Below are 23,965 nucleotides of genomic sequence, written 5' to 3'. Positions count from 1 at the left end.
GAGTGAAAATTTCAGCATATCAGAATAGTTCAAGAATGGAGAATCACAATTGCAATTTGCAATATCAAAAGAAGCTCACAAGCACTGTAGTAAATATCTCAGCATATAAAAGAATCACATTTTGCAACTTCGCACTCACACACACGCATCCATCTTAGCTTTTAGCACTTTCTGCTAGTTAAATGCCAAGCAAGAAGATTGAGGCCATGAGATGTTCATGGAATGTCTACTAGCAAGTCAGTACCTTGGAACTAACTTACAATCTGAAAATAACAATGACCCCAAAGTGGAAGGCTAAAAGCATTGTAAGTACAGAATTTGCAGAGATAGGATATATAATAAGAGTCACGTACCATCTCTTCCTTGTTGTTGTTGCTAACATGGCGATTAGAGAACAGGCATCACAGAAATAAATATTGGGCCATCATACACATCAAATCAGCATAACATGCTGTTATAACCGTTAAGCTGTGTAATTCTTTTGTGTGCAGTTGATATTGGAAACTAATAAAGTTCAGAAAACCTCTTGCTAAGGGTACATAATTTTGGGACCAAGAAAAAGTGAACCAAAACAGTCTTGACTGTGTATATTATTTCAACAATATTTCAAACAGAAAAATCAAGATTGCTTTGCTAATAGCTAGGAAGAAGTACCAGTTTGCTTTCTGTAATTCAAATTTTACCAAGTGGTAAAAACTTTCAAAAGTTTATCGGCAAACATTCAGCTTGCTCTACCAACTGTACAGTACGATTTTCCTTCATAAAACATGCTTCAGACTTTGATTTAAAAGATAACATTACTAACCGATACAATTAATATATCAACGCGAAGCACACAATTCGGCTTGCTTTAACTGAGTCTCAGGACTTAAGTGCGCCTCAAACGAACCATTGACAACAGCAGACGGGGTACCCAGAAGCTTCACCCTAATTGATTTTCTCACTGAAAATCCAGTTTCTTTTTGTAACGATCTTCTGCTTCTCGCTTATCTTTATAGATCTTTTTCATCAGTCTTCTTATCCCTAGTGGTACTGTCATCTTGAAGATCCTTTAAGATGATCCCCGGCACCACAAAGTTGGCAATCCAGTACATAAAAAGCATTACTGCACTGTCGTCACAATTTTCCAGAAAGGAAACAATAAGCAAACGCATTATCCTGGGAAAAACTGAAAACAAAGTGTACTTTATTTTCTCTAATCTAATGCTTGTAAAAGATTTGGTATTCCCATTATCCTATCTTAATATTAGGATATTGTTCTTAGAGGAGCCGAATGATAAGAATTTTTCAAATACAAGAACTTGTAAATACAAATAATTTAATTTTAAATATATACCACTCCGTTAGTTAAATTTAAAAGTTATTCGAATTCACACTTGAATTAGATGCTTCACTCAGTTCCAATTTGACAATACTTTTTGGATGGAAGGAATTATAATTTAAACAGAGTTCTCGTTTTGTGCAAAGTAAATATATAAGCTTTTAGATTGTCATGTTAAGTGTATTCTAACAGGCTGGTGAACATGCAGTGAAGACATGAGATTGGTCATTCACAATGGCAACACTGTCAACTTCTAGCAGGATAGGTGGATTCCTCATTCTGGTACTTACGATCTCAAATTTATGGGCCTCTTAACCTAACTGACATCAATATTAAGATTAGCAAACTGTTCAGAAATGGCATATGGGATTTTCATACTCTATCCTTTACCCTACCCACGGAATTGATCTATGCTATCCAGAGTGCTTATATTCCTTTAAATAGCGAGCACATGGATAAACCTATTTGAGGTCTGAACGCTAATGGTCTCTTCTCCACAAGCAAGTTCTGCATATCACTTTATAGCCTCCAAAAATACACTTACTGATGAACCACAAACTAAAGATTTTTCTTGGATCTGGAAACTTAGTACAACAAATAAAATTAAATTCTTCCTCTGACTCCTTCATGGACGTCTGCCCACAAATTCCTACCTGCACTCAATTGCTTTAAATACACCAAAGAACTGTTCACAAGTGCTGAAACTATTGGGCATATCTTCTTTGAATGCCCCAATGTAAACAGATTCTGGCTTTACGCCATCCTCAAGTCATCAGATCCCAGCTTAATTGGCTAAGCGTTGTTCACCATAAACGATTGGAACAACACTTGGTATAAGCTAGTATCAGTTACAACAATAATCTCCTATGGAGAGACATCAACCCATTCGGTTCGTGGCACTTATGGTTAACAAGAAATGATAACCGTATCGATAACAACAACAACAACAACTGCATTATAAGTACTACTGAGTACTCTCTTCTAACTAATACCAGCTCAAGACTTACTAACAAAAACCATCATCTATGTCAAATGGGATCCCCCAAAAAGAGGCTTCTATAAGCTTAATACCAATGGATCTTGCTTAGGCAATCCAAGTGTAGGAGGGATAGGAGGTTAATCCGTGACCACTAAGGTAATTGGGTAATAGGCTATATTAAAAGCATCCCTAACACCACTAAAATTAATTGCACTAATTTAGAGGCTGAAGATTGCGGTGGAAAATGCCTTACTTCCACTAGAAATTTGCACCGATCAACTGAGGTAATCAGACTACTTAACAATGGACATGAGACTTATAGTTCCATTACTCATGAATGCAGGTCAATGATACACCAACTTGGGCACCCTCTCATAGTGCATAGCTACCGGGAACAAAATAGAGTAGCGGATGTACTTGCTAAGGAAGCCGCTACAAGGAAACTTTTTGATAAAATCAAACTTTTGCTAGTTCCTCCCCTGTTTGCAAACGATCCGGTGTGGGCAGACATTCTAGGAACTACATTTTCAAGGGGAATTTCGGATAGTACTTCTTATGTGTCTGCTAGTTCGTTTCCGGACAATTTGAGGGGAAGCAATACCGCTGCTTGTATTACTGCTACTTAATTCTCCTTTTTGTTTCTATATATTATTATCCAGTTAATCACAAAAAAAAAAAAAAAAAAGAACTCTGACATGGTATGGGAAGTAGAATAATTACCTACCGCAGCATGTTAAATTGCATTCACAAACTACATAAGTTATATTCTCACAGTATATATATAACTTAAATCCATCTCAATAAAATATCCGGAGTTGTATGCAGTTTAAACTTCAAAATCGGAAGAAAAAGAGGAATGAAAACAAACCTTGTCTGTAGCAAAACTGACAAGTCTCTCGGAGCAGCAGGTGAATTAGCCGCGGCTATGAAAAAGGAGGAGGAGGAAATAGGTATATCTACAGCCCTAAGCGGAGCAATTAACAGACTCCTTTTTTGTCCCTTTAGAAAGCCAGTAGGTTGGTGGTTTGGGAAACAAGACAATTTAGCATTATAATAATACTGCTGCTTCTCCAGTAAGCTATGAGCTGCTGGTTTTGATTTACGGTGCTGGCATTTGTATTTGCTGCTTGAATGTTTAGGTAAGATTGGGGAGTGAAGGCTGAGGCACTTCATTTTGGTGGAAAATTGAAGTCCTTTTTTATTCCATTAAGTGTGTGCAATTTAACAAGGAATATCTATTTATTTATTTTTATATATGGATAAGGTTTCAAGGAGTGAAGAGGAGAACAAATTTCTGATAATGGATAGTGGGCTTTATTTGTGGAAATCATGGAGGGCTTTATTTTGGGTCAAGGCCTGTCTAGTGCAAAACAATTGCACTAATATGACACTTTTTAGGATGGTCTTTTAACTTTTGACTTTTGTTTGTTCCATGAGCAAAATTTTAACATACAAAATTAAAAGTATTGTTTATGGGACAAGCAAGGGATAATAATTGTTAAACTTGAAATTATACCATAGACAAGCGGATCATCCACTTCGAGGGCTATTTGTACTTTCTCAACTAGTGTCTATCCATGAACATCATAAGTGGATCGTACGACCCAGTTAACTTTCTAACTTCCAAGTATGGAATTTGTTTTTTATAATGACACTTTAACATTAAACATACTATTTTTGGATAATGTAATTGGTTTGTTTCACCAACTAAAGACAAGTTTAATATGAATGCAATTCCTAGGTGTGATGAAGCATTTATCCGTGTGAATTATCCCGAGATGCTAGCTTCCAATGTGTGGACTGAAATGTCGCTGGAGAATTTTAATTTATGTAATACGAACACACTTACGAGACATAAAATTCAATAAGAATCTTTAAAATTTGAATACCATTTGCTAGTGGGTTATGCGAGGGTGTTCAAAGTTTATATTTTTTATTATAACAATAATATTTTATCATATACACAGTATAATTTTTCGGTAAAAGGTGTTCAGTTGACCACCCTTAATCACACATAGCTTCGCCCCTGCTTACCATCAAGTTCCTGAGTGACCTTTAAAGGTTCATGATAGTCATATGGCAAATTGTTGAATGTGTTAACAAAATTCCGGAATAATAAGATGTTGATAAGAAAAAAGTATACTAATATTGTTAGGGATATGACATTTTTTGGGGGGAAAACGTATATACTTGATTTAAAACGACCAGTGTTACACTATGTTAAAAAGAATCTCTCGTCTGACTTAACCCAAAAGCATAATATGTGGGACCCATAAATGAAACAAAGAAAAGGATTGAAAAGTTGAAGAAGCATATGGGCGGCTGAAGCCAAGTTGGGCGACTGATTCAACAATTTGCAAATTGTTGAATGAGCCAATTTGATTGGCTGAGAGGTTGGTAATTTTGCCTATAAATAGAGATATTTTCCTCTATGTTTAATACACCAAAAAATAAAGAGAGGCTAAATAGAAAGCAAAGCAATGAGAGTAATCCACAGATTGTTGTCTGTGAGATAAATAGTGAGTGGCAATATTATTATAGTGAGGTGTTTTAAAATAAAGAGTGTTACGTTATTTCTTTCGAAATTGTAGTAGCCTCTTGATACTACTAAGTTATAATATTATAGTGGTAATATTGCTCCGCTCAGGTATTGAATTTTACCCCGTTAAAAGATTTGATGTTATTGTTACTCTCTTGTATTATTATTATTTGCCGTGGATATTATTCCTGAACAGGATATATTTATTTTCCCAACAACGTGGTATCAGAGCCATAGAAAATAATGGTACACTGTCTTTTCAGTACCCCCGTCTCACAAAAGATAATTATGAGAAATGATGTCTACGTATGAAAGCCATTCTTAGCTCTCAGGATGTGTGAAAAATCATAGATAGAAGGTATGCAAAACCCGATATTGAGGAAGCTCTGCCTCAAAATGAAAAAGATGTCTTGGCAAAGACGAGAAAGAAGGAACAACAAGCCCCCACGCTCATCCACCAATGTTTGGATGATGACATGTTTGAGAAGGTGGCAGATGCTGCCACCTCAAAGGAAGGTTGGGGAATTTTATAAAATTCTCTTCAAGGAGTTGACAAGGTGAGGAAGGTAATATTTCAAACTCTAAGGGTTGATTTTGAAGTTTTAAAAATGAAAGAATCCGAAAGCATTTCGGATTATTGTTCAAAAGTGAAGGCTGTTGTACATCAATTAAGAAAATATGGGGAGGACATGGAAGATGTCCGTGTGGTAGAAAAGATCCTTCGCACTTTAACACCTAAATTTGATTTTGTGGTGTGTGCTATTGAGGAGTCTAAAGATTTAGACTCTATGCTGGTAGAGCAATTAGAGGGCTCTTTACAGGTCCACGAAGAAAAGATCAAAAGGAGACAAGAAGTGCCATTAGAGCAACTTCTTAAAACTTAGGCATCCTTCAAGGATTATGCAGGTGAAAAGAGCTATCGAGGGAATGGACGGGGGCGAGGCCGTAGCAGTCATGGAAGAGGAAGAAGCAATGGTAAAAACATCAACAATGAAGTTAAAATCCACCAGACAAGAAAGAAGTCAAACTCAAATATGTGAAGTCTCATGATTAGGCTGCAGATATCTTTACAAAGCCTCTTAAGTTTGAAGATTTTCAGAGATTGAGATCAAGTCTTGGATTGAAAAAGAAAAATCAAAATTAAGGGAGAGATTTGTGGGACCCAAAAATGAAACAAAGAAAATGATTGAAAAGTTGAAGAAGCAGGTGGGCGGCTGAAGCCAAGTTGGGCGGCTGATTCAACAATTTGCAAATTGTTGAATGGGCAAATTTGATTGGCAATTTTGCCTATAAATAAAGATGCTTTCCTCTATGTTTAATACACCAAAAAAACAAAGAGAAGCTAAATAGAAAGCAAAGTAGTGAGAGTAATCCACAGATTGTTGTCTCTGAGATAAATAGTGAGTAACATTATTATTGTATTGAGGTATTTTAAAATAAAAAGTGTTATTTCTTTCGAAGTTGTAGTAGTCTCTTGACACTACTAAGTTGTAATATTGGTCCGCTCGGGTATTGAATTTTATCTCATTAAAAAATTTGATATTATTGTTACTCTCTTGTGTTATTATTATTTACAGTGGATATTATTTCTGGGCGGGATATATTTATTTTCCCAACATAATACGCTTTTGTCCCATAGTTCATCATGCCGATAGCACAAGTGATCATGATTCATACGCTGAGAATAGCGACGGGACTTTTAGCTGCTGCACCACTCAGCAGCAAGCTAAGGTCTGCAACGTTGGGCTTGCAGTATCTAATTAATATGGGAAATTGAGATAAATTTTATCACTAATTAAGTATAGATAGAAAAGTAGGAAAAATATCCAAGATTTGGTGTTTCAAATTTCATTTTGGTTGGTTAATTTGAAACACTTAGCACTGCAGCTTATTGTTGATTAAAAATGGGATTTGCTAGTCTTCAAATCTGATCTCGTTCCCTTGAGTATTGCCTAATGGGTTTCGTAGATCGTCTTTGCCTTATGTTTCGTTCCTAATATGTTTTGCTTTCTTTTTTTCTATAAGAATGAGTTCTCTTATTTTTCATGTCATTTCGAAGGTTAAGGTTTATGTCATCCTTAGTGTATTTGTTGGGCTATGGGTCGTGGGTCGCTACATGTGGGCTGACCCGACCCGGTTAGGAGAGATAAGTAACAGAGGTTAAGAGACGTTACTACTAAATTACAAATTTCTACTAAAATAAACGTGCAAAAAAAGGAGTGGTGGGTTATCTTCCTTAACCGCTATTACTCTGTCTATTTATGTTAAAGAGAAAACACATAACCTTTTTTTTAGCGTTGGAATTTTCTCTCTGACTAATCTTTTCTTCAAGCAAAACACACACAAGTTAGGGCATCTAATTGGTGAAAGATTAACTTTGTTTCCTAGTGATTCAAAGGTTGATTTGGGGTAATTCTTTTGGTGGTGAGTTCAACGGTTTCCGCCGCATCAATAAGATAAACAACTCGATGTTCTCGCCCCTTGTTTTTATCTAACAATATTTATTTGGATAATTCTATAGACAAATAGGTGTCTGGCTAAATTTCTCTATGACTAATCTTTTCTTCAAGCAAAACACACACAAGTTAGGACATCTAATTGGTGAAAGATTAACTTTGTTTCCTAGTGATTCAAAGGTTAATTTGGGATAATTCTTTTGGTGGTGAGTTCAACGGTTTCCGCCGCATCAATAAGATAAACAACTGGATGTTCTCGCCCCTTGTTTTTATCTAACAATATTTATTTGGATAATTCTATAGACAAATAGGTGTCTGGCTAAATCCCCATCACCTCAAATCAGTACAGTTTGGATACGTGAATGATTTTTAATTAATAAATAAATAAAAACACGTTCGAAAGCTAGTGGAGTAGTAAAAAGTGATATATATTACAATTTATCTTCTTAGAGGGTGTTTGGCTAAGCTTATAAGCTGATCAAACTGGCTTATAAGCACCTTTTGGCTTATCTACGCATTTGGTAAACACTCAAAGTGCTTATAAGCCAAGTGCTTATAAGCTAAAATCAGCCATAAGTCATAAGCCGGTCACCCCCAACTTATGGTTTTTCAACTTATAAGCACTTTTAGTTTGACCAACACTTTTACTAGTTTATCCTTAATAATATTTTCTAATTCACAAAATACTTTTCCCAAAATAAATTTCTTAATTTTCTCTTCATTCCATATTCGTTATTAATTCTTTTCTTTACAAAGAAATTTTTAATTTATAATCTTTTGAAAAAGATTCAAGGGTATTTTAGTCATTTTAACAAAAGAATAGCTTATCAGCATTTTTTAATCAAACACATCAACTGCTTATTATCAGTTTCAACACTTCTATCCAAACACGTAAATGCTTATTTTAAAAATCAGTTTCAGCATTTAAAAAAACTTTTCAGCACTACAAGCTTATCAGCTATTTACAATCAGCTAATCCAAACGGGCTCTTAGTCACTGAGCAGTGTCAACTTCAAGAACTCGCATTTTGTCTTTCTTTTGTAGTACATGTTTTATTAATCGATAAATATAAACGACATCATTATCTTTTTTTTACACAGCAATCTCACGATTAATTACATTGACTCCAATGTGAAAAAAGTTTACACTATTTCCTTAAATCCATAAATTATTGGTCTGGATGCCATGACCAACTCTTTATAACATTCTAAAGCAGTAAACACTTAAACAATATATAGTAATCTACTACAGTCGCTTGAAATTTGAAGTCAATCTAGAAGCAATACACGAGGAGAAAATGGTTGATACATGGAGTAGTACAATGTTGACCTTCCAATTAATAAAAGTACTATCCAGAAAAAGTACAACCACGGTTTTGTTTTCTTCTTCTTCTTCTTGTTCGTCTTTGTTTAATCTGTTTGGCAATCAATCGATATTTTAGTATTGCAAATACTAATAATAGGGAAGTTAAACTTATCATCAAAGAGATGAACATAGAAAGAGAACAAAATATAGAGAAGACATAATTAAGAGGCCCGAAATTCTAAGCCAATACCGTAGGAAGAGGTGAGAATCATATCATCATTTGATTCACCGTAAATTTAGCTGCATGTATTAATTGAAAATTATAATGCAACCTGCACCACAACATCAATTGAAAATATTTAACGTTTTCAACTGTCCCGCTCCTTGAGACTTAAATTTTCCTTAGCATATTTGTGTTCCCTACCTCTATATATACATGATGTAAGCTTCACTTCTCGTTGCCTAAAAAATAACGAGCTTTTTCTCCTCGTTTCAGTCCCAGCTAATTCAGAGATGATTAACTCTAAGCTTTTCCTTCTCTTGGTTCTATGTGCTTTTTTTTGCTTTCTTGGTGCCATGCAGCCTTTGTCTTCCGGGGCCGGCACCAAGGTACGTAAATTGAAACCAAAGTTACTGTCTTTTATATAAATAAGAATATAGTAATTTGTATAATTATCACTAATAAGGTTCCAATTATACTTTTTATTTTTAGAATTTGGTTGAGGCAGTTCGAATGAGTAAGTAAATTATGATAAACTTATTTACATTTAACTCCCTCTTCAATATCAGATTTTTCCTCTTGTACTTACATTCATCTCATTTTCCTATTTTCGATCATTTCATTTTCCAATTTGAACTCAATTTTCCTGAATTAGTTTTTTTCTCTTTATCCCATTTCATTGATTCATATATATACTTCAGAAGGCAAGGCTATTTGTTTGATTAGTATATGAATTTTATGAAATAAGTTTAAAGTTTTTTTAATTATGATTTGATTTTAGGCCATCAATTCTGCTATGCCGCCGCCGGTAAGCTCGAGGAACACGCTTGGGGAAGAGAAGTCATTTTACCATCCTGCTGCTTATGGTGGCGGTGGAGGCTCTGGTGGGGGTGGTGGTGAAGGTTCCGGGTATGGTTCTGGGGAAGGGTTTGGTGAAGGAGTAGGTAGTGATGGCGATGGTGGTAGTGGTGGAGGATATGGAGGTGGGGGTGGCGGAGGAAGTGGCGGAGGAATGGGAGATGGTTCGGGTTACGGTAGTGGGAGTGGTTATGGCTATGGTATTGGAACAGGAGCCAGCGGAGATGGTGGCGGAGGAGGAGGAGGAGGAGGTGGAGGTGGAGGTGGTGGTGGTATGAGCGGAGCTGATGGCACTGGATTTGGTGAAGGGGAAGGTTCTGGTGCTGGCTATGGAGGAGTTGGAATACCTTGAAACCCTAAGCTTTTGTTCATCAATTCTCCAGTAATAAATTGGGACATGCCCGTGACTACTGTCTTTTTCTTTTTTCAACTAATTTTCTTTTCCATCTATCTGTGTCTCTTCTTTGTTGTGGAGGTTTAATTTATTTAACTTTTGTTTCTCCAATTGGCAATATAGGAGTAATAAACTTCCTCCTAGATCATCTTCCAATTTTGCAATGGCATGCATGCATAATTGGTTTTACGCATTTAAATTAAGTTTTTTTTTTCTCGTACGTTATAACATTATTACAATAATTCAGAAACATTTTCCCCCTTTTTCGGTGGGGTTGTAGCTTTTTATTAAAAAAGAGAATACTTGTCTCCTTCATTTCAAACTGTTATTGATCACAGCAAGTGCAATAATGAATAGCTCAACTGTTTTTCAATTTGGATATGTCGATACAAGCACACAATACCTAAAGTATTTAGTTAATTATTTACTGGGAGATCTTTGTTTTGCTCGTCAAGAAACTGTAAAGGGCTTTGTTAATTACTCGAATATATATATGGCCTTTTCACCCAACTTATTAGTTGGCATCAGTATTCAGTGACTCAATAATCAATATCTGAATTGGCCTCTGCTAATCGGGTGCGAGTATTAGCATGGATGGCTTCGTAGAAAGTTGGATTCTAAAACTTTATCTATGGCTGTTTACATTTATCGGCACTAACGAAATAAAAGAACATTTTTGGCATGTGAATTGACCTCCAATGTAATGTTGGGAGAGGACTGTACTATGATAAGGGAACAATATATTTAGTATGTAGTATGCATTTTCCCAATTTAAAAAAAGAAAAATATGTAATGACAACGAATATGTAATATATATATATATATATATATATATATATATATATATATTCTGTATGTTATATATAAAAATTATATAAATCTTATATATTTTTTTGGCTATCGAATATAAATAGTTTCTAACGCGGGCTAAAAATACCCCATTTAAGTTTGTGTTGAGTGGACCCACTAAGAAAAATAAAATGTGATGTTTGAAAGGTTCTCCCAAAGTCCAATCCAAGACTCAAACAATACGTTTAATATGGCAAATATTTTGGCTAAAGGAGTCCATCTCACATAAGCATAAGCATATTTGCAAAGTGTAGACTTTGTTGACAATATTTTTTGGGACCCAAAAATATTGCATTGTGTGGTGGATATCATTTGCACAAGTTGTATCTTTTCTTTTACAACTAAGAGGCCAAGACTTTTTTGCCTATAAAAGAAAATGACATTAGTTTATTTTAAACACACCAACAAGATTTGAGTCTTTATTTCTTGTTTCTTCCTTTCCTCTTTTATGAAAAGTGTTTTGTACGAGAGTTAAGTGTTGGGAAACACTTGTGTGAACTCTTTCTTTGGAGTGATCTTGTGAGGTTATTCTCTCGGGGGTATTTGGGATTAATTAGAGTATTTATTCTAATTTTGTACTCTTATCGATATAGTGAAATTGCTCCTCTCCGCTTGTGGACGTAGGTCACACTGATCGAACCACGTTAAATTGATGTCTTCTTTATCTAGTTTAATTGTCGTTATTATCAACTTGCATTGTCTTTGTTATTGTCATTATAACGTTATTTGGCTAAATTACATGTTCCCGATCCTAACAGCACGGAGTAATAATTAATACATTCAAATAATATTTATTACTTCTCGACATGAGGGGAACAAAGTTTGCAAATTATGTAAGTTTGACCATAGTTCGTAGCGATATATTCTTCTATCAGATTCTTATAATTTTATTTTCAATTTTTTGAACTCCAAGCATGTAAAAGGTTAACCAAACAACACCCAGTAGAAACTTGAATCTGAAACGTGCTACAAATAGAATGCCATTGTTCATTAATGCATCCTTAATAAATTGATCTGTTTCATCAAGTGTTAATGCAAAAACTCTCGTATTTATTACACATGCAATTAATGGTGAAAATTTCAGTTTCGTCTTCCTCTTTTAATCTGCAGTTGCATACTCGATACATCCATAAATTGAACTCATTTTGTTGTAAATTCAGTACTGTACTATATATTTCTCCATACTTGGTCATTTCTGCAACATGTTCATAAAAGTAATTTATTAAACCTGCTACTGTATGCAGCTAAGTTGATCACTCAATTCCGAACGAAGGATCTTCTTTAGCTCACTAAAGAGTTTATTCTTTCAATTTATAGTAACGCATACAAAAATGGCTTCAAATTTCATGATTTTGTTGATTTTGGGAACTCTAATATATACTACTTCGGCTCGAAAGCTTATCGGATTAGGTTTCCCCGATAACATTCCACAAGTTACCGGCGGATTTGGCGGTGGAGGCGGCGGTGGAGGACATGTTGGTCCTGACGGTATAGACATTGGAGGAGGTATTGGTGGTGGGGGTTCAATAACTGTACCTGGAATTGGGTCAATTGGCGGCGGTGGAGGCATCGGGATAGGCGGAAGCATTGGCAGAGATGGATCAGTTTCCATCGGAGGCGGCGGCGGCGTAGGCATCGGGGGTCAAATCGGCGATATAGGTTTTGGCGGTGGACAAGGTTTGGGTGGTGGGCAAAGTTTCCGTGGATTGGACGATTAAAAAATCTTGATTTCTAATTTTATTGAAAATAATGAGTTCTATTTCAAATTATGGAGAGTATGGAGGGTTAATGAAAAATAATTAGCTATATGTTGTGGGAATGCAAACAAATTGCCACATGCCTTTTTTCCCCCCCTTTCTTTTTGTATAATTCCATCTCCGCAATTATTATGGAGTTTACTATAATGAATACTCCGTAAATAGATTTTTTCGATCTTAATTGATTCAAAGCAGCTAATAAATATCAACTAGTTAACAAACATAAGTGTTGAAATTAATATAATAAATAAATGGGGAAGTTTAGCAAATATCCATGCAGGGAAAATATTTACTCGCCCCTGCCGATCACTTTTCTCCCCTCCTGCCTATCCATTTTTTTTTTTAATATTCACGCAAATAAAGTCAAACTAAGCTACAATAAATCAAGCCAATTCAAGTCATGCCAAGCCAATTCAAGCCAAAGAAAGTCAAGTCAAAGCCAAATTAAGTCAAGCCAAGCTAAGCCAAATTAAGTCAAGCTAAGCTAAGCCAAACAAAAGCAGGCCAAATCAAGCAAAGCTAAGCCATACGAGTAAACAAAAGTTGGGATGGGTGGGTATGTAGGTGGGGGTAATTAATTTTAATTTAGTAGGTATATATTGTAAATAGTTTTCAAATTGGTAGGTATCCGTTAGAACCTTGTTTCAAACCTCCACAACACTAAAGACCTTTTAACTATACACCCGAATCAACAAGTCACAACTAACACAACCGGGCACACACCCCGCAAGCTAAAACTTAAGAAGCACATAACAAAAATGACTGAATATGTAAAGAAAAACACAGAAGAGAAATAATAAACAAACCCGACATGCACAACTCTCTAACCGTACCATAATACGAATCAATTTAAATAGGAAAAATCAAAGTACATGAACAAATCATAAGTATCTCATCCTGGTATAACTCTCCACCGCGGCACGTAGTCCGGCTCAAACATATCAAATCACATGAAATCGCGAGGGTCTCACCATCAACTCTGAATCACAAGTCGAATACATATCATACCAATGAAAATCTTTCACTAATTTAATTCTGCCAATAAAATCACAACACTTACTAAACTCTCACCCTAGTAGAGTATCAAATCACAAATCGTAACCAATTTACTCACGAAACTCATCAAACCTGTCATAATAGACAACATGAATTCACTTCTAGTCTCGTAACTTTCACTAATGAATAGAAACAAAAGATAGACACAACTATCACTCATATAATCTCCTAACATGGGCAAACACATAAACATGATACTAAGTCATGAGCTCAACCATAGGCCGGACAACAAATAGGGGAACTCGCCCCGATAAGCAGAACCGATTCAAAATACGAATGATGCCCCTCTGTAACAAATCAAAAGCATACATGGATGACATCATCTGGCGCAGTGGCCTCAAGCCTACTATATGAAACACATCAACGGGCCAGGCCTTCCCCTCTTGGGCGCCCTCTACTCGCCTGAATACTCCGTTGTGACACACCTGTCCGGAGTCTAGGACAATATCTCACCCTGTGGCTGGTATCTCCACACTCGAAGCAACCTCTCTGCTGACGTGGTTGTGGGAACTGTGCGGTACGAGTACTCTGAAACCTATGAGCACCTGAAATACTGTGTGAAGCCTGAAGTGCAAACTGAATTTGCTGACCCACAAAACCTCTACCATGTAGTACCCTGCCTCCAAAATAAGTACCAGTAGATCTCTATGGTCTACGAGGCCTCCTCACCTACCTGTCCTCTCTCTCCTGATATCGCCTGTACTCTCTCTCATGGCCCCGCCTGTCCTCTCTCTCCTGATCCCACATGCCCTCCACTCAGCGAGCGATCCCTACCACCTGCTGAAACGAAACATCCGACTCTAACTCCCAAGCCATGCTGAATCAAATATCAGTCCTGAGCCCCTCAATGAATCTACGAGCACGCTCTCTAACTGCGGCGACCAAAGAAGGTGCATGCCTGGCCAAATCACTGAATCTCACGGCATACTCTGATACTGACATAGTGCCATGGCGCAGCCGCTCAAACTCCGCGTGCCATGCATCCCGTAAGGATTGCAAAACGAAAACTTGAAGGAGACTCCGAAGCCTGCGAACGCAGCAACAAGTTTACCTTGAGTCTCCACGGCAACGACCCTCACAGCTACTAACGAACAAATACTTGGATCTGCACAAAAATGTATAAAAGTGTAGAATGAGCACACCACAGTGGTGCCCAGTAAGTATCAAGACTAACCTCGGTGGAGTAGTGACGAGAAAAAAGTCAATACACCCACTGGTCTAATAAACTGAACAAGTATAAGTATATGAACATCAAAAATATGATATTTATGTAAAGACTATGCAATATGGCTCATAATACAGTAATGGCAATAAGAAAGGAAACACCAAGTATCAGCAGAATACCATAAAAATGACATAGAAAAGTGAATGGAACACAACCTAAATCTAAAATCACAAATACAGTAGGGACAATTAATAACTCAGCAACTACAACCGCTTTTACATCAGGTTTTAGTCAACAAACTCCATGAGGTACCGAACCTCGAACAAATCACAACTCACGGGTATCAATACCTGAACCCTAACACTTGGCATCCTGTGTCCTCATAACACCTCATAACCGCACTGACGACTCACGTGCCAATAGAGCCATTCTCACATAGAAGGTAAGTAAGCAAGGGTGAGCATATATGCTCAACAATATCAAGAACACCTCTTATCCGATAAGAGTACTTAACTACGTGTATGCTTGTGCAAGTGTCCTAACATAGTCCATACCGGCAAATAAGCATAAGGAAAAAGAACGGACAACACGTAGAATATTTTCTCACAGCTTTCACAAGATAAAGCTCACACAAGTTAGTGTACCACTACACAATATCAACAACAAGAATGCCCCCAGGCCATCACAAATCAATCCCTGACATAGCCCACCTTGTCTTTTCACGTGTGTAATAATAAAGTAAGTACCCGCCTTGTCTCGCCACACGTACATAATAATATTCCCACCTTGTCTCGCCACATGCGTAACCCATATATATATATATATATATATATATATATATATATACATATATAGCCAGTCTCGTCATGTCGCATGTGCAAATATCAATAGTAACAATGGCACGACAGAAACCTCGTGCAACCCCATAACAACAACCACACGGCAGAAACCTTGTGCATCATAATAACAACAACCGCACGACATAGACCTCGTGCATAACCACAATAAGTACAACAACAACAATGACAATAATACAATGATACGACAAATACGTCAACTCAGATATTCCAGAACATAAGGAAACAGAGGAAACTAATTCACAAGGAGTAGCCACAATAGAGAACAGTAGTCATAATAAGAACAGCTCAATAAGAAAGGAAATATTATGTAACAACGGTCCACAATGTACAGTTCGATAACGAGGGAGCTAACACAAGACGAATAATTCCAAATAAAGACAAGTCAACTAAAATATAGGATATCTAACTCCAATTAAGGACGCAGTATAAGGATAATCATTTGCCTCAATTAAGGATGAACAATTACAGAAGAGATAATTATAATTTCAGGTAAAGATAAGCAGTTAGGAAAAAGACAACATGATAATAGAAGAGATATAATTTCAGTTAAGGCACATATAAATCAAATGAACAACAAAAGTGGATCATGAAGCAATTAATTCCAATTAAAGCAGGTAGAAGTCAAACAGGAAATTAAGAAACGTAATCATAATGAGAACAACTGCATATTCAATGAATACAAGGACCTAAGAATCCTTAAAGGCCAATTTTCCACAAATAAGTCCGGGCATGTACTCGTCACCTCGCGTACACGGACTACAATTAGCATAGAAGACTCAAATCCTAAGGGGTAGTTCCCCACACGAAGTTAGGCAAGATACTTATCTCAAAAAAATAGACCGTTACTCAAAAATGAACTTCTCGAGTGAAATGACCTCCGGACGGCTCAAATCTAATCAAAATAATTTCAAAGAACAAATAAAACTCGTAAGAGACTATTCCGGATCATAAAGCCTCAATCTTTATCAAAATTTAAAAATTAGTCCAAAAGTCGACCCCCGGGCCCGTACCTCGGAACCCGACAAATTTCATAAAACCCGAATACCCATTTCGATATGATTTCAACCATACTAAAATCATCAAATTCCGATACCATTTCGTCCCTCAAATCATGATTTTTCATTTTTAAAATTTTCTTCAAAAATAAATTCCTTTTTCCCCAACTCAAAACACAAATTAAATGATAAAAATAAAGATAAAATCATGAAATATAATAAATTCTAGGTGAAGAACACTTACCCAATCGATTTGCTTGAAAAACCCACAAGGAATCGCTCAAAACCGAGCTCTAGAACTCCAAAAATGGTAAAAATGGCAAACCCTTAGAATAGAGTACTATTTATTTTGCCGAGGTGTTTATGCATCGCGAACGCGGAAGTGCAATCGCGTTCGCGAAGAAGAAAAATGAAAGCTGCCCAGTTGTTCTTCGCGAACGCGACAACACATTCGCGAACGCGACAACATGTTCGCGAACGCGGAGAGGAAAAGTCTAATGGCCCAACGATTACTCTTCGCGAACGCGTGAAGTAGTACGCGAACGCAAAGAGTGGAATGGCATAGCTACGCAAATGCGTGGGATGAACGCGAACGCGATGAAGAAAAAAGGCAGACCTTCGCGAACGTGAGAGTTTGAACGCGAATGCGAAGAGCAAATATTCCCTCCTTCAAAATAACTTATCGCGAACGCGGAGGAGCAGATACGAACGCGAAGGAGAAAAACCAGATGACAGAAACAACATTTCAAAATAGGAGAAAAATGACCCATAGCCCACCCGGAACACACTCAAGGCCCCCGGGACCCCGTCTAAACATACCAACAAGTTCTATAACCTAACACGGACTCGCTTAGGGTCTCAAATCACATAAAACAACGTCAAAACTACGAATCAAACTAAGAATCGAACTTATGAACTTTTAAATCTTCCAACTTCTAAAATTCGCGCTGAAACCTATCAAACCAGCCCGGAATGACGTCAAATTTTGTAGGCAAGTCCCAAATAACATAATGGAGTTGTTCCAACTCTCAGAATTATATTCTGACCCCGATATCAAAAATTCCACTTCCAGTTCAAATCTCTAATAATTCGACTTTCGCCATTTCAAGTCTAAATCAGTTATAGACCTCCGATTCATAGTCCGGACACACTCATAAGTCCAAAATCACCCAACGAAGCTAACAGAATTGACTGAACTCCATTCCAGAGTCATCTTCACACAGTTCCGACTACGGTCAAAATCCTAAGACTTAAGCTTCCATTTTATGGACCAAGTATCTCAAATCACTCCGAATCATCCGGTAACTGAATTCAACCACGCACGTAAGTCAATACAGAAATACAAAGCTGCTCAGGTCCTTACGCCGCCGAACGTGACTTAAATTTTTAAAATGACCGGTCGGGTCGTTACAACCTCATAAGAACTTCTAGTATTTACCAAATACGTAAGTAATAATATAGTGTCGTTTGAGGATTTTTTGGTCGTGTCACCTCCAGATGCACTGGTTAATAGATAAAATTATGGTGAGTGTGTTAAAAAAGTTTGAGATATATGTAAAATCATATAGAATGAATTTGTCTCCAATCCTCCAACATTAGGATTAGGGGTGTACAAAGGAAACCGACAAACTGCACCAACCCGATAATCCGAGTCAAACCGAGAAAAAAAAATCCGACTTTTGGTTTGTTTTGATTTGTTTTGGTGTTAGAAAAAAAGCCCGACCATAATTGGTTTGGTTTGGTTTTAACTAAAACAAGTCAAACCGAAACCAAACCAACCTGACATTACATGTATATAAGTTTTAAAAATATTTTATGCATAAAAATAATAATTGTAATGTAATTTATAAATATTATTTAAACTTTTTCATAGTTCTCGCTTTTGATGTATTATTTCAAGCTTGGACTTAGAACTTTTGACGATCAAATATGTTTTATAGCCCATAAAATTAGTAACTCAAATAAAGCCCAAAGCAAAATCAAATCAATACTAATGCTAACAAAAAGAATTCAATTCAATATTATGAATGGCAATAGTATTAGATGTTTATTTTTTTACTTTTGCATTAGTTTAGATAGTGAAAATGCATAACTTACTTTTAATATTATTTAGTACTTATTTGTCGTACTTATTTTAGCATGACTTAGCACTTTTAGATTATATTTATTTTTATTATGGCTTATTAATTAGCAACATTTATTTTATACGATTTGTTGAGTATTTTAGTATAATCATGACTCATCTCACATTATTTTGTATTATTTTATTGTGTAACATCTTATATAGTTTTATCCTACCAGGACCTAAACAATATTAGAGAACAAATTATATATTTATGCTATGAGATTTTGTCGGAAAAAATCCGAGAAAAACCGAGATTGAAAAATTCGACTTTTGTTGGTTTGGTTTATAGATTTAAAAATCCGAGACAATTGGTTTGGTTTAGTAATTGAAAAATCCGATCCAACCCAACCTATGTACACCCCTAATTAGGATAACTAAGCAACCCATTCCGATATTGGCATTTCCCAATTCTAAAAAATAAATACTTTGTAAAAACCAAAACAATTCTAATAAAATAGATCACATTTTCTTAATTGGATTTTTCTTTCTGATATAGAAAGAATCACAAATTGTAATATTGTCTTTATGTTTAATTTTATTTTTTCTGTCAAATCCATGTAATTTAATTAGCTCTAACAAATCAATCAAATTATATAATGTGAAAACACCTAGAATGATTTAAAAAGATTAAGGCGATGGAAGTATGGAAGATAGATATTACATTTTTGTTTATTATAAAATTTTACTACTCAATAAAAATTCCAACATTATAAAAATAGAGTAGCTTTTCAAACCATGCCCCCAAAGCCAACCTCTTACCGTAGATTCAACTTTATAGATGGTCAACTTTTCATCCTTTGATAGGAACTAAAACAAAAAAGCAAAAAGAAAAGCTGAAAATTATTTTCTCTCTACAATTTTGCTTTTAAAATTAAATTCTTAACTCATTCGAAAATATCTCATAACTTAATTATTCATGACTGTTTATATATCTAGCATGATCACTTGATGAAATCTGAAGGAAAGATAAGTAAATGATCGATACTAGTGGAACAATTCCTCTTTGGATAATAGGTATTGTAATTGATATTTAGTTATCAGTTTAATATGTACTCTTTTTTATGGTTCGAGCACTGCTTCTCCCTTCCCCTCTTCCCGTTCCTACCATCCAAATAGGCAGGCCTACGGAATATAGCCAAGTGATGAGGCATCGATTTTTGGTACCTGCATGAAAAGGTTCGAATCTTTGGCCTTAGAGATACGATTGTGCCGAGTGAAAGGGTATTCGCTCATCGGATAAAAGTTACTCTAGGGATAATAATGTTATATCCTGTACTTTTGTACATTGGATTTATCGTAAGTCAATTGACATAAGTTCAAGGACAAGATTATTTTTGAGGTTATAAGTGGTTATGCTATGTTTAAAAAAACGTTGAGGAAGTGTCGTAAGGATTAGTGGTCAACAAATTAAAGATAATAAGTTTCATCAATATAATACCTCATCCTTTCGGGCTATGCCTTGAGCCGCTCGACTTATGTAAGTAGACCAGAACCACGAAGAATTTTGGTCATATTTAAGTATGAAAATACAGAGCACGGTATATAAAAAGATGAAGTCCCAAAATGATAACTATAGTGGTTGGGAATAATATTTGGTGTGTATATGGAGGCTATGGACTAGAATTATACCACAAGATAGTGATAATGAGTTTATGAAGTGTGTAAAATAATAATTATTTAAATGAATTGAGATAAAAAAAATAATTATGTGTATAATTGGCAAAATGAGAAATTATAGTGAAAGACAAGAACTAAATTGAATTATTGGATAAGTGATGATACGAATAAATGGTATAATGGATAAAATTCCATGTGTCACATGGTGACAGCAATATTAGTGACTAATCAATCTACGCCCATAAGTGGTGGTGGTGGCACTATTAAACATAATGTTTCGAGGGAGAAGTTAAGGAGGACAAAAAGGTTATAATTAAGTCTCTTGTTTCACTTGATTTGAGAACTAAATTGAAGAATATATAGGTTCAGCATAGTGTAGCAGCAAAGAACGTTAATTTGAGAAATTTTCAGCAACATGAGCTCCAAATTTTATGAAAGCAAAGTATAATTTTGCTCAAGGACAATATATGGGTTTTGCCCACTACTTCGATATCGTTGTTTCGTTTTATCGGATTGTTAAATTCAGACTTTCTTTGAAGTGAAGTAAGGTAAAATAAGAGTATTTCTTGACAAATAAGGTAAGAATTTTTCTCTCCTTGATATATCCAAATTCGTCCAGGTCATAGCTAAATTGTGGGATGTGAAATATAGAATTAGTAGCGGAAAATCGTACATTAACATTGTTGTTGTATCAATTGTTTGATAATTTTTTAAGTTGTTTTGTGGCTGAAAATATTTGTAGTAACTTGAGTATATAGTTGATGTAGTCATTGATATGTGGTTTGAATGAAAGAAAAGATAGAAGAAGTGTGTTTGATAATCGTAACTGAGCTTGCCGCTCGTTGTATCGTTGTTTGGGTTGTAAAACTTGTTATAAGAGTTGTTGGTTGTGCTGTTATGTTACCTTGATTATGGTAGGCTTGGGGAAATTATAATAATAGGGGAAATACTCTCTGTTTCATTATAGGATGGTTATCTTTCGTTATGCGATTAAGAGAATTGTTTGTATGGTTGACGATAGTATCATTCTAGTTATTGTATAGGTCGTGAAGCGAATATGAGTTGAGCTCTTGAGCCAAATAATATAAGTACATATTATGACACGAGATCAGTACTAAGTTGTGATGTCACCTAACACAACCCGCTAGGTAAGCCAAACAATATAAGTTATAACTAAACTGTGAAATCAACAATATATATAATAGAAACTACAATCGATTTCAATACAGCTACCCCAACGACTGTGTGATGACCCGGCCATTTATTTTGTGAGTTATAGCCCTGATCCTCTATTAACTGCTTCTCCCATATCTTTTTCTGCTATTGTGACTTGTTGGGAGGTTTCGTTTTGGTTTTTCGAGTATTTTGGGATACTTAGTCTCTAAATGGAGGTTTAAAGCCTTAGGATTTGAACCATAGTCGGAAATATGTAAAGATGACTCAGTAATGGAGTTCTGTCGATTCCGTTAGCTCCGTTAGGAGATTTTGGACTTAGAGTCGTGTCCGGATAGTGTTTTGGAGGTATGTAGATCATTTAGGCTTGAAATGGCGAAAGTCAAATTTTTGGAGATTTGGACCGGTAGTGGAATTTTTAATATCGGAATCGGATTCCGATTCTGGAAGTTGGAATAGGTCCGTAATATTGAATATGACTTGTGTGCAAAATTTGGGGTCAATCGGACGTGGTTTGGTTGGTTTCGATATCGGTTGTCAAATTTGGAAGTTTCAAGTTCTTTAAGTTTGAATGAGAGGATGATTCATGATTCTAGCATTGTTTGATGTGGTTTGAGAGCTCGACTAAGTTCATATGGTGTTTTAGTATTGGTTGGTATGTTTGATTGAGGTACCAGGGGCCTCGGGCATGTTTTGAATGCTTAACGGGTGGAAAATTTGACTTATGCAATTTCGTATGTTGTTGGTTTTGTTGTTTCGCACCTGCGGTGGGGAGACCGCAGGTGCGGACTTGCACATGCAGAGAGAAGTTTGCATTTTTGGTCATGAGAGCCTGTGAGTGCAGATGAGAGAAGAGGTCCGCATCTGCGCATCCGCAGATACGGTGTGGTAGTCGCAGAAGCGGATTTGGGGAGGAAACTGAGGTGGCCAAGGTTCCGTAGAAGCGAACGATTGAGCGCAGAAGCGCGTCCGCTGGTGTGGAGGGTAGTGCACAGGTATGAAGCCTGGGAGTTTAATGAAACTCCGCAGGTGCGGAGTCTTAGCCGCAAAAGCGGTACCGCAGGTGCGGTTGAAGGCTCGCAGGTGCGATTTTACTGGTAGAAAAGACCTAAGTGCGAGGGTTTGATTTCATTCTTCATTTTTGGACTTGAGAGCTCGGAATTTGGCGATTGTTTGAGGAATTTTCAGAGGAAGCTTTGGGGTAATGATTCCTAACTCCTTTATGGTTATATTCCTCTAATCTATGGTTGATTTCATCATCTAATTAAGAAATTTGGTTGAGAAAATTGGGAGAAAATGGTAGAAGTTCTTCAACTAAGATTTTGGTCTTTGAGTGGCATTTTCACATCAGATTTGGATGATTTTTGTACGAGTGAACTCGTGAGTGAATGGGTGTTCATATTTTGTGACTGTTACATGATTCCGAGGCATGGGCCCGGGGAGACTTTTTGGGGCGATTTTCTAATTTCTTGGTTTAGCTTTTATTTTGGTAGCTAGATTAGTTTCTTGTAGTTATATTTATGTTATGTAATTGATTTTGGCTAGATTTGGGCCATTCAGAGTCAGATTTTCGTGGAAAGAGCATTGTTACGGATTGATTGAGCTTGGTTCGAGGTAAGTGACTTGCCTAACCTTGTGTGAGGGAATCCCCTTATGATTTGGTGTTGTTATGATATGTGTGCACCGTGTACGCGAGGTGACGAGTGCGTACACGGGCTACATGTGGAAAAACCTGATTTTTATCGAGTAATAGCCTGTTTTCATCTTATCTGAGTATACTAGCATGTATAGTTATCCTGTTAGCCTAGAAGAGCATGTCTACGTGTCCTAATTGCCTATTTGAACTCTTTAAAGCATGTTTTGTAAATTCTGCTTCTTTCTTGACTTGTACTTAGTCTAAATTATAGGTTTCTTGCTGTAACCGTTATATTCATTTGTTTGAGCTGTGTATTTACTTTGAGACTACAGAACGGTATTCCGGGAGATCCCCCTGCATATTTACTTTGGGACTACGGAACGGTATTCCGGGAGATCCCCTTGCATATTTACTTTGGGACTACGGGACGGTATCCTGGGAGATCCCCCATTATGTTTTGCATATTTACTTTGGGACTACGGAATGGTATTCCGGGAGATCCCCCTGCACATTTATGTTTGGGATTATGAGACGGTATCTCGGGAGATCCCCTGATGTTATCGATGTGTACTGAGCTGTTACCTTTCTATAATTTCATTCTTGTTAAATTCGAGTCTTTATTTTACTACGATATTTCATTTTGCCTTACTCTATTATTTA

General features: G+C 36.3%; 1 protein-coding gene and 1 long non-coding RNA gene across 2 annotated transcripts; one reads left to right on the top strand and one right to left on the bottom strand.

Annotated features, from left to right (window-relative positions):
- Window positions 1–641: 641 nt before the first annotated feature.
- Window positions 642–3,524, bottom strand: LOC107789073 (uncharacterized). The gene is made up of 2 exons (XR_012701471.1): window positions 3,169–3,524; window positions 642–1,110 (listed from the first exon to the last, which is right to left on the bottom strand). It is a non-coding gene; the product is annotated as an uncharacterized LOC107789073 (long non-coding RNA).
- A 5,515-nt stretch (window positions 3,525–9,039) lies between these two features.
- Window positions 9,040–10,228, top strand: LOC107789050 (uncharacterized). Its single transcript, XM_016610820.2, has 2 exons — window positions 9,040–9,209; window positions 9,602–10,228. The coding sequence occupies exons 1-2, from the start codon at window positions 9,114–9,116 to the stop codon at window positions 10,028–10,030; spliced, it is 525 nt and encodes a 174-aa protein (XP_016466306.1). The 5' UTR covers window positions 9,040–9,113; the 3' UTR covers window positions 10,031–10,228.
- Window positions 10,229–23,965: the final 13,737 nt, after the last annotated feature.

The sequence above is a fragment of the Nicotiana tabacum genome, chromosome 2, assembly GCF_000715075.1.
Source record: "Nicotiana tabacum cultivar K326 chromosome 2, ASM71507v2, whole genome shotgun sequence".
In the NCBI taxonomy this organism is placed as follows: Eukaryota; Viridiplantae; Streptophyta; class Magnoliopsida; order Solanales; family Solanaceae; genus Nicotiana; species Nicotiana tabacum.
The sequence above is the reverse complement of the archived record's forward strand: the minus strand, read 5'-3'. Positions and strand labels throughout refer to the sequence as shown.

Bases quoted from the DNA above. Each gene is read 5' to 3' on its own strand.
- LOC107789050 (XM_016610820.2), top strand. From the start codon at position 9,114: ATGATTAACTCTAAGCTTTTCCTTCTCTTGGTTCTATGTGCTTTTTTT. The intron at 9,210-9,601 runs GTACGTAAATTG...ATTTGATTTTAG, and splicing joins CTTCCGGGGCCGGCACCAAG to GCCATCAATTCTGCTATGCC.